Below are 12,162 nucleotides of genomic sequence, written 5' to 3'. Positions count from 1 at the left end.
GATAAATATGGACTAAATTGTTGTAGCTATCTGCGACCCTATTAAAATTTTGATATAAATCATAGTTTTAGAAATTAAACAAATATGTAATATATGACAAAATATTTATGAACAAAACTCAATGAAATTTTCAACGCTTGTTAAATTTGTCATTTCAAATCCCGCAATTCCCAAAAATAGGAATGAAAATCCCAAAAATGGGATTTTTTACTTTTTTGCCCATAGGGTCCACATTTCTTTCAGAGGTTTCCAAAACTGCTTTCAGTTTTCTGATCCCAGCTTTGGGATTTTAGAACATGTCGCCCAAAGTTGAAATTTTGATAAAAAATAGGTCATATTCGGAAGGACGCAGTGGCAACATTTTCAAAAAATAGTACAAGTTTTTTACGCCAAAGCGTTCTGCGTAAAGATACCTTTTAGAAAACTATAAAATTGTTATATGTTCTAAAAGAAAATTTTATTTTATTAATAAAAGAGTTAAGACCCATTTTTGGCAAAAAAACAGCAAAAATCTAAAATTTTTTGAATTTTTAAATTAAAAAACGTATATTTTTGGATCTGTAAATGATATTGATCTGAATTTTTTTGTATATTATTGGAAATTTTGTTGTCTAACTAACAAGAAAAAATTGAGTCCATTTGGTCCAAAATTACGCCCAGTATTCAAAAAAAGGCGGACCAAGGTATGGTAAATTTTGTATCACAAAATTTTTAAATGCCTATAACTCGGATATTATAAGAGATAAGTAGTATGTCCAAGCATGTTTTTTCAAGATCTTGTCGAGCGCTTTCAGAAAATATAACAATCTTTGTGAAAAACAAAAAAATTGCACGAGTTTATTATATCCGTTTTATTGGCCAGTTATTATTGTTGCTTCGATTAAGTTGTTCATTAATTTCTTAACTGTTAATCGAGTACTATACAAAGGCGTGGTAGATCAATATTTCGCAATAAAATAATTGGAACGCCAATTTTCAACTTCAATTCGTGGGGTGGAAGCCTGGTAAATCAAGTGTATTCATTATTTGTAACAGTATCGATGGATTTATAGATTTTTAAACTACCATCGATTGTATTAAAAATAATATTATTGATAAAATTAACGTCAATGTTTTTGGATGCCAGTAAAGCACGCTCACACCACTGCCTATTTTTGAAATTACGTTGAAGATCTGGAAAAACACAATTTATTAAGTCTTTCTTTGATTGTGTTAGAGGGAAACTTTACACAATTTGTGGTTGGGTCAATTGACATTTTTCCATTTCCTAAATTCAGCAATTGTTTTGCAAAACCTGAAGTTGAATGACCGTTTTGCATCATGTTGCCAGAGATATGATGATTTCAGGCAAGCATTGAGTTCATCAGGTGGTGAACTAGGTATCACAGGAAGTGTCTGGCGAAAATCCCCCGCTAAAAGAATTAATGCACCTCCAAATAAATTAGAATTACTTCTCATGTCCTTTAAAGTGCAATCTTCTAATGATTTTTTGTGGGCCATGGTGCATTCATCATACACTATTATTTTACATGTTTGTAAGATTTGACCCATTGAAGAATTTTTCTTAACATTGCATGTATAATCTTCAGAAAATTGTGTTTTCAATGGTAATATGAGTGCATAATGCGCAGTTCTGCCTCCATCTTAAAGAGTTGCTGCGATACCTGATGACGCAATGGCTAAGGCAATATTCTTTCGTGAACGAATTTTAGCTAAAATCAATGAGATGAGAAAAGTTTTTCCGGTTCCCCCTGGCGAATCAATTAAATATAGTCCTCCTTGTATTTATATAAATATATGTATACATAATATTCTTTGATACACTTCAAAACTATATATATATATATCCATATAAAGAAAAGTTTCTCGTACAATTTTAGGATTTTAGCTGTTATGTTTTCATCGATATAGGATTTTTCATATTTATAGGCCTCCTCCATTATTGCTAGCATTTTTTGGTCATACACATACATTTCGATAGTAACATTATTAGTAAAGTATTTGATAACTGTAACTTTTAAAGTTATTTAAGGGGTAACCCCCATCTATAGGGCTCTCTATTTTATAGTTCCAAAAATTTATATGGGGGTGCACGCCCGCTGGTCCACCCACCTTTGTTTCAATTATTTACATTGATATTGTTGTTTTTCAAACAAAATTTAAAGATTCTAGTTTATATAGTCTCCTAGATAATCAACTTTGTATGAGAGATGGCACGCCCATAAATATTAGTATACCAAACATAAGTATTCCTACAAAGTTTCATGGTCCTAGCTATTATAGTTTGCCTAATATACAAATTTCAGTATAATCTCTGTGTGGGAAGTGCCGCGCCTACTTAAAAAGCCTATTTTTGGCATAGAATAGAAATAAATATATGAACAATGTTTAATTATTTACCTTATATTTCAGGGGCGTGGAAATTTTCTTAGGCTGCCCATTTTTGTCTCAAATATTCATATGAATGTAAAATTCGGCACTGCAAAATTTGAGGACTGTTACTACGCTACATTCTCAGATATTCCATTTTTATTATAATTTTGTGTATGGGCGTGGCATCTCGTCCACTTGAAATTTCAAAACAAAAAGTAGCCTTGTTTATGTAGTCTCCTAGATAATCAATTTTGTAAATATTAGTATACCAAACAGAAGTATTCCTACAAAGTTTCATGGTCCTAGCTATTATAGTTTGCCTAATATACAAACTTAAGTATAATCTCTGTGTGGGAAGTGCCGCGCCTACTATAATTAAAAAACCTATTTTCCGCATGGAATAGAAATAAATATATGAACAAAGTTTCAAGATTATAGATATTGTAGGTTACCAGATATTTGAGTTTAATTATTTACCTTATATTTAAGGGGCGTGGCAATTTTCTTAGGCCGCCCATTTTTGTCTCAAATATTCATATGAATGTAAAATTCGGTACTGCAAAATTTGAGGACTGTTACTATGCCACATTCTCAGATATTCCATTTTTATTATAATTTTGTGTATGTGCGTGGCATCTCGCCCACTTGAAATTTCAAAACAAAAAGTAGCCTATTGTTCCTTCCAGATATAGAGGAACACACAGTGAAAATTTCAAGAAGATCGGTTCAGTAGTTTAGCCTTCTATAAAGTACAAGCAAACAAACATACATTGATTTTCATATATATACATATATATTTCATGTATAGATAAGTGTGGAAATAATAAATAAATAAATAAATGTATTATGTAGTCCAGACAGTCCTTAAATTTTATATCACATTTTAAAAAATGTAAAAAAAATAATTTACTTAAACTAATTTAGGTTTTTTTAAAGTGCAAAAAATAGTATTCGAATTTTTTATATACATCATATTTAGATTAGCATTATGAAGTAAAAATAAATGATTAAAATTAAATTAATATTTTGTATATGCAATTACAATTTCCAAGCGACGTGGGACCGTTTCTACCAATTTATGGAATAGTTCTGGCGTTATTATGTCCCATTCTTCATGCAAAGCAACCGTATGGTGGTTTTGGAGGATAATGGGTGATTTAAAAGTTGTTCTTGTAAATATAACCGCAAATTTTCAATGGAGTTTAAGTCCAGACATTAACTCCATTGAAAAATTGGTGAAAGAAGATACTTAGTGTTGTAAACGATCAACATTTTCACGTACCAGGTCGTGTATTTTGAAACGTTTTTCTGTTGAAAAATAAATTGAATGGGTTGCAGCCTCATTTTGGTGGTACCAGCATGCAAATTCTGCTCTAAAAATTGACAAGTGGACCTTCCAGTCTATATTTACAATAATAAATTTTAGCAGTTCAACAGCGAGGACGGACACAGAACCCCAAAATATGACTGAGCAATCTGGGTCCTTTACAGTTGGTTTTAAGTTAGATAATTCCAAGGCATCTCCAAGCTTTCGCCATATCATTTGACGACCGTCTGAGCCAAAAATATTATATTTGTTCTCATCGTCGAAGATAACCTCCTTCCAGAATCCAATATTCTTACTTATGAGTCTATTTGCGGAGTCAAGACACATCGATTAACTTCGATATGAGCGGTTTCCACCTTGGTACTTGACCATGCAAATTATTGCTCCCTAGTACTTTGCGCACAATTTCGATACTAATTTTTATCCACAGGACTGTCCTGAGTTCGTTGTTAATTTTTGGAGCTGATAGATAAAGGTTCCTTCGGTATTTCCTCAGTATTTCTCTGTCGTCCTGTATTGACAGCAGTTTTGGATGACTTGATAATGGTAAATACTCGTTGGAATTCTTTGTTCCATACGTGTAATGACAAAATATATTGTCGAGGGAAATCTATCAAACATTTCCTATATGTATTTAATTGATCGGCCTTGATTATACAGATAAAAATTAATTTTTTAATTTGAATTGATCAACTCTTTTTCTTTGAACATTTTAATCGCTTACACAGGAAGGATTTAACACATAATTATGCAATTTTCCAAAAAATATAATGTTAAATATTCCATATAACCACTACCTGCATAACAGGTTCATTAATGGGCAATAAAACACGTGTACAAGGATTCTAAAAAAGTTCTTAGAAAAAATTTGAATATATTTTCGCAGTACCTGAAATGACCCTTATTGGGTTTTTTTCATTTTCTTGGAAACTACTAATGAGTTTTTATTACTTTTTTTCTTATATTTCGTAAAAATAATAAAAATTAATAAAATTTCATTAAACATTTTAAATACAATTATAATTTTTTAAATAGCATCATAAAATAACACAGTAATTTATAAAAAATAATAAAAACGAATATTTATGTGAGACACTGTATATATAAAAATTATTGAGCAGATATAAACGAAGAACATTGTAAACAACAAAGATTAATTCTGACAGACTTCGCTGATCAATGCTCAGTGATTGTACGAGATTTTAACTTTTCTAAGTTAAAATAATTTTCAATATTTTTTATTTAAACGGAATAAAAATCCTTAAACTCTTATGTAGGGTATTTATTTAAACCGTTATTTAATTTTATTAAATATTTGAAAACTAATTAAATATAATTAAATGTATGAAAAATCTTCTGTTCGCAGCGAGGCAGTAAAAGCAAGTGAGTTTTAATAATAATTTCAATTTAAAAAGAGCCAAAAAAAGTGCGTATCAATATTTAAATATAGCTTACGCATATAACATACATATTTACATACATGCGAATATGGTAAAAAGTGCGTAGCAAAAAACCAGTATTTTTCGCACTTCTTTTACTGCATTTACTTTAATGAGAGAAAATAAATCTCATTTAAGTAAATCTGCATAGAACTACCAAAATTAAACAAAAAAGTGCGTAAGCTTTTATGTGCATTGTTCACACTAGCAATGAAATTCAAAAAAAAAATAACTTAAATTGTTAAAGAGAAAAATAACAAATTAATGCAAATAAAATAATACAAAATATAAATATTAAAGTTGTTCACCAACATTCTCCCCCACTAAGGACGACAGTGCTTAAACCGAGGAAGAATCATCATCACCATGTAGTTTAAAGTTGTAATCATTTTCTTCGGCATTAAAGCTATCATTTGTAGGTAACAGGGCAACTTTAGACATTGGGCGTTTAAATGTTTTTCTGTTTGAAAATAGAGTGACCACCCTTACACAACCATCTTTGCCGGGATGAATATCTTGGATTCGGGCAAGCGGCCATTCTCCAGGGGCACCTCGTTCATCGAATACGACCACTAAATCACCAATTTTAGGGTTTTCAGTTATTTTGAGCCATTTGGGCCTAGCTTGAAGTCGACACAGCCATTCGTTACACCAACGTCGCCAAAAATGTTGCTTCAGCTTTTCGACGGTTTTCCATCTATTTAGTCGATCAATGTTGACATCCAGTAAATCTTCTTCCGGAACACATAGAGTAGGTTCCCCAATCAAGAAATGAGCTGGGGTGAGCGCATTGCAGTCAGATGGTTCGGAATTTAGAGGGCACAAGGGTCTGGAATTCAAACAGCTCTCAATCTGGGCTAAAAGCGTTGTAAGCTCCTCAAATGTCAAAATACGGTTCTGCATCACTCTCTTTAAGTGGTGTTTTGTAGACTTCACGCCAGCCTCCCAAAGACCACCAAAGTTTGGAGAGGCTGGAGGTATAAAATGCCATTTCGTACCATTTGCGGCCAGGCAGTCGCTTATCTCATATGAAATCGATGATTTGCTGCGATTATAAAGAATTTGTAGCTCCTTATTAGCTCCAACAAAGTTCGTACCACAGTCTGAGTACAAGTCGGTACAAGGGCCACGGCGGGACACGAAACGCCTGAAAGCGGCCAAAAAAGCATCGGTTGACAGGTTTGTTACTGCTTCCAAGTGTAAAGCTTTCGTAGTCATACATATAAACAAACAAATGTAGCCCTTTGTAGTTACTGAGTTTCTTGCAGTGGATTGTTTTATAGCAATTGGACCGGCATAGTCAACTCCACTGTGCTTAAACGGACGAGCAGGTTTATGACGAACACTAGGGAGATTTCCCATCATCTGCTGGGCTGCCTTTGCGTTATATTTGAAACACGTTATACATTTTCGCAAGACACGTTTAGCAATACTTCTACTTGATATTATCCAATATTCCCGTAGGACGTAAGCTTGCATTTGGATTAAACCGCCATGTAAAGTTTTTATGTGTGCATCTAGAAATAATAAATTAGTCAAAGGATTTTGCTTTTTAAGTAAAATTGGGTGTTTAGAACAATAATCAAGGTCAGAATTTTGAATTCTACCGCCAACTCTAAGTATTTGAGAGGAGTCAAAAAATGGGCAAAGTTGAGCTAAAGCGCTATTTTTTATAATTTGACCTCTCTTTTGAAGTTCAGAAATCTCTTGCAAAAAATCCACCTCTTGTGAAAGTTTAACAAGCCTTAAACGAGCAAATTTTAGTTCTTCGGTTGAAAGAAACCCTGTCATCTTACCGTTACCTTTTATTTGTGAATGTTTATAGTTTTGAGTATTGTGTTTAAAACGAAATATGTATGCAGTAACACGTATCAATTTGCAAAGTGAAGAAAATCTTGTTAATATTTCTGGATATTGTTTTATTTCAGCTACAACCGAGTGCATATTTAAAGTTGGTTCAGTAGAAATTTCATCCATTTCATTTAGATTTAGTTTCGGTTGTTTTGGCCAATTTTCTGCAGGTTCCGATAGCCATTTAGGGCCATGCCACCATAGTTCATGTTCAACCAATTCATTCGAAGATATACCACGGGAAGCGCAGTCAGCAGGATTTTCACGTGTAGATATGTATCGCCATTGAGAAGCATGACATCTGCGTTGGATTTCTGCCACTCTGTTTCCAACATATACGGGCCACTTAGATGACTGACCACGTATCCACGAAAGTACAGTTGTACTATCAGTCCAATAATAAACATTTGAAATATCTTGATCAAGTGAAGAAGTTATTCTGTCAACTAATTTAGCCAATAAAGTAGCAGCACATAATTCCATTCGAGGTATAGTTAACCGCTTTATAGGACCTACTTTAGTTTTCGCTTGTATTAAATACACTTTTGTACCCAAATCTGAAATAGTCTTAGCGTAGACAGCAGCCGCGTAAGCCAACTTAGATGAATCGGAAAAACCATGAATTTCAATTGAACCACATTTAAACGTTCCGATCCAACGAGGAATTTTAATTCTTTCAAGAAACTTTAGATTTTCGCGGTATGTTAACCATCTTTTTTGCATAGCGTCAGGTAAGCGATCATTCCATTCAATGCCAAGCAACCACAAATTTTGAAATTCAATTTTAGCAAGAATTGTAGTAGGGGAAAGCCAGCCTAAAGGGTCATAAAGTTTTGCTGAGTCTGAGAGTAAACTTCTTTTGGTAAATACTGATGTATCTTCAATATTGATCTTAAATGAAAAGCAGTCGTCTATCGTGTTCCACTCGAGTCCAAGAGCCTTTACGGTATTAGGTTGATTTAGTTCAAATATATCAGATTTTTCTCTGTAGTCTACAGGAATCAATTCTAGCAATTCCTTCGAGTTTGTTGTCCATTTACGTAAATTAAACTTGCCTTCATTAAGTAAACTACATAATTGAGTATGCAAATGGTAAGCTTCAGATAGACTATCAGCTCCAGAAATTACGTCATCGACATAAGTATCTGAATTGAGCACATTACATGCCATCGGATATTTTTCCTTTTCGTCCAACGCTAGTTGTTGTAAAACCCTAATCGAAAGAAAAGGAGCGGGTGTAGTACCATAAGTAACCGTTGAGAGCTTATAAATTGATATCTGTTCAGAGCCACTATTTCTCCACAAAATTTGTTGAAACTTTCGTTGTTCCTGTACCACAAGTATTTGTCGGAACATCTTCTCCAAATCTGCCCGAAACCCAATTTTAAAACGTCTCCACCGATTTATAATTGTGGGCAAATCATTTTGCAATGCAGGACCAGGTGCTAGTTCCTCATTCAAGGAAGATTGAGCAGACCTTTTACAGCTACCATCAAAAACTACCCTCAATTTAGTAGTAGAACTACTCTCTCTTAACACACCATGATGAGGCAAAAAGAAACCATTTTTTTCTAAATCACGTGGATAGGTACCGACCTTTTCCATATGTCCGAGACATTCATACTCTTTCATAAAATCTAGATAAAGTTTTCCAAAGTTCTTATTCAATTTACATTTTGACTCAACATTCTTTAAACGAGAAAGTGCTGCATAATCCGTATGACCAAAGACTGGAAGCGGGAGGCCTTTAAGCAATGATTTAAATGGCAGTGATACGGTGTAACGCCCAGATGAATCACGAGAAGTAGTGCTTTTGAAATGTTGTTCGCAAAGGATTTCTTCTTCTGTCAAAGCTCTTTTTTCCAGCAATTCTTCTTGTTCCCAAAAGGACAGCAATTGCTTATCTAATGAACAAACATTTACTGTGATGATGTGCTCAGATGAGTTATCATGTGAGGGGCCAGAAACTATCCAACCGAAATGTGTGAGTTGTAAGAATAAACCACTTTCAAATTTTTGTTGCTGAGGTAATATGATATCTCCGTATACATCTCCTCCTAACAAAAGGTCAATTTCACCAGGTTTCGAAAAATAAGGATCAGCTAATGAAAATTTCTTTAAATCCGGTAATAATGTTTCGTTTATAGCCATAGGTTGATATGCCGTTATTTTCGGAAGAACCAAAGCCTCGCAATCTATTTTAAAATTTGTTTCGATTCTTGAGAATATTGCAAAATTAACGTATTGCTTTGAAATAGTAGATTGGTTTCCACCTACACCGCATATTTCCACAAAGTTCCTTTTATAAGATAAGTTTAAGGCATCTGCAGCCTTTTTGGTTATAAAGGTTGCTTGAGCACATTGATCAAGAAGAGCACGCAAAACAAAATCTCCCTGAGGGGTTTTTAAAACAACACGCATCGTAGCGAGGAGAACTTGGGGCCTTTTCCTCCTGTTAGATGTTTTACTATTGTCAACGACATGAGCGGTAACGTTTTCAATACCTTGAGAAGACGAGGATGTTTGAGAAGGTATAACAGGTTCAGGGGTCGGAGTATTAGGAACATGATTTATAAAATACTCATTATGAACAGTGGTATGGTGGTTTTGTTGGCAGACTTGACAGCGATAAGCTACATGACATTTGTTACTAAAGTGGCCTGAGGTTAAACAATTTCGACATATTCGCTTTGAATTCAAAAAATCTCTTTTTTCACTAGATGGTAAAGCAGAAAACTTGAAACACTTGAAAAGAAGGTGACGCTTATTGCAGCAGGGGCAGTTGTAGTCGGTACTTGTGGAAGCAGCATTTACATAACGTCGTAAATTGTTTCTACTTTTATTTTGATGTTGTGGGGTTTTTGGTTTCGAAAAAGGAACATTAGGGCTTGAATCAGTCTGATCAGAAATAGTTTCTAATGTTCGAAAAGTTGATTCCAAAAATTTGAACAAATCTTCAATAGGAGGGATTTGAGTCGAGGCATTAAGCGATTGCTCCCATTCCTTTCGGGTTTGTACATCTAGCTTATTTACTGTCATATAAATAAGCATAGCATGCTCACCTTCGGTGTTTATTTCTAAAGTACGTAGTAGGGCAATACTAGTTCGTGTTGTGTCTAAAATCGTCTGAATGCTTTTGGAAGAGCCATCAGACGAAGGTATAGCAAACAGTTTTTTTAAAAATAGTATCAACTATTTTTCTTTTATTATGATATCTATTCTGTAGAGCGGTCCATGCTAAAACGTAGCTTGAATCCGTTGCTGGATATTCATTCACGATATCCAAAGGAGTTCCTTTACAAGAATTTTTCAAAAAACAAAATTTTTGAACATCAGTTAGCCCAGAATTATTATGGACTAACGAAACGAACATGTCCTGATAAGACATCCAAGTGAGGTAATCACCACTAAAAACTGGCAAATCAATCTTCGGCAAACGAGCCTGAAGCGAAAAGGTTTCATTTCTAGAATGAGAGGGACCAGCAAACGTACTGGACTGAATTCCAGGAGAACGAGTAACAGAAGAATCCATGAAATCGAGCAATTGGCTTTTAAGGGTAAGAAACTCGTCTTGAAATTGATAATAAACATCGTCTTCGAAATACGGAATATTTTCTGTATTAATAGTATTGTCACGGACTACAGCGCATAATTGGGTATTCCCGTCTTTAAATTGCAAAAAATTTGATTCTATTTCGTCTAAAACAGATTGTGCGAAGCCATGCGTTTTATGCTGTCTTGAATTATATAACCTAGCAGTAAGTTTTAAATTTAAAAATAAATCTTTTTGATCCTCAATAAGATGGTGAATATCCGCCATTTTGTTCAAAACACTTTTTTATTTTCAGTATTGTATAATACAAAATGTTATGCATACATACAGTTTTCCAGAAACCACAAATTAAGGTAACTGTAACGCAGAGTTCCAAACCTTATTTTATTCGTTGCAGCAAGTTTCACTTTTCAAAATATCTTCAAGACTACAAGCGATTTTTCCAAAGAAGTTCTAGAGCCAAGTTCCAATCGCAAAGCAAGCAGTTCTAAGGGCAATAAGATTCCAATTCGTTACTCCAAATAGCACACAATTATTCATCAGTCCCGGGTTTCGGCACCAAATAATGTACGAAATTTTAACTTTTCTAAGTTAAAATAATTTTCAATATTTTTTATTTAAACGGAATAAAAATCCTTAAACTCTTATGTAGGGTATTTATTTAAACCGTTATTTAATTTTATTAAATATTTGAAAACTAATTAAATATAATTAAATGTATGAAAAATCTTCTGTTCGCAGCGAGGCAGTAAAAGCAAGTGAGTTTTAATAATAATTTCAATTTAAAAAGAGCCAAAAAAAGTGCGTATCAATATTTAAATATAGCTTACGCATATAACATACATATTTACATACATGCGAATATGGTAAAAAGTGCGTAGCAAAAAACCAGTATTTTTCGCACTTCTTTTACTGCATTTACTTTAATGAGAGAAAATAAATCTCATTTAAGTAAATCTGCATAGAACTACCAAAATTAAACAAAAAAGTGCGTAAGCTTTTATGTGCATTGTTCACACTAGCAATGAAATTCAAAAAAAAAATAACTTAAATTCTTAAAGAGAAAAATAACAAATTAATGCAAATAAAATAATACAAAATATAAATATTAAAGTTGTTCACCAACAGTGATCGAAATTACATTAACTTGGAGGGAACATATATAAAACAGAACAATAATAGAATGCAGATCTAAATATTTTACACATTTCCGTAAAAAATATAAAAGTGTGTATACTTTTTAAAAAGGACAAAGGAAACTCTTTTCAAAACAATTGAAAAATGTTAAATCGGTTAAGAAAATTATGAGATATAATTTTTTGGTCTGTCTAGTCAACAAAAAGCGTATTTTTCCAATAGCTTCCGATTTTTAGGGTATATTGAAGATTCTAAAAATGGTAAAATGATCTACTCATCTAGGTCTATAAAAAGCATTATATCGCGTAACGAGTGTTTTTTAGTGTCACACAGTGTTATTAGTTAATTAGTTTTGTAGAAAATAAAATTATTAAACTATCATTAAATTATGTTATATTGCAAATACATATATAGTATGATATGATAAACAATATGCCATTCCCGTATAACTTCGGTTAAGTACCTTCAGAAAACATCGTTGC

General features: G+C 33.1%; 1 protein-coding gene across 1 annotated transcript; it reads right to left on the bottom strand.

Annotated features, from left to right (window-relative positions):
• Nucleotides 1-5,478: 5,478 nt before the first annotated feature.
• Nucleotides 5,479-10,810, bottom strand: LOC119615957. Its single transcript, XM_037972016.1, has 2 exons — nt 10,353-10,810; nt 5,479-10,123 (listed from the first exon to the last, which is right to left on the bottom strand). Exons 1-2 carry the CDS (start codon nt 10,808-10,810, stop codon nt 5,479-5,481), a joined length of 5,103 nt encoding a protein of 1,700 aa, XP_037827944.1.
• Nucleotides 10,811-12,162: the final 1,352 nt, after the last annotated feature.

The sequence above is a fragment of the Lucilia sericata genome, unplaced genomic scaffold, assembly GCF_015586225.1.
Source record: "Lucilia sericata isolate MDLA Ls3-8-SP2 unplaced genomic scaffold, ASM1558622v1 Contig000049F_arrow, whole genome shotgun sequence".
NCBI lineage: Eukaryota > Metazoa > Arthropoda > Insecta > Diptera > Calliphoridae > Lucilia > Lucilia sericata.
Note: the sequence above shows the minus strand (reverse complement) of the source record. Positions and strands in the feature narration are given on the sequence as shown.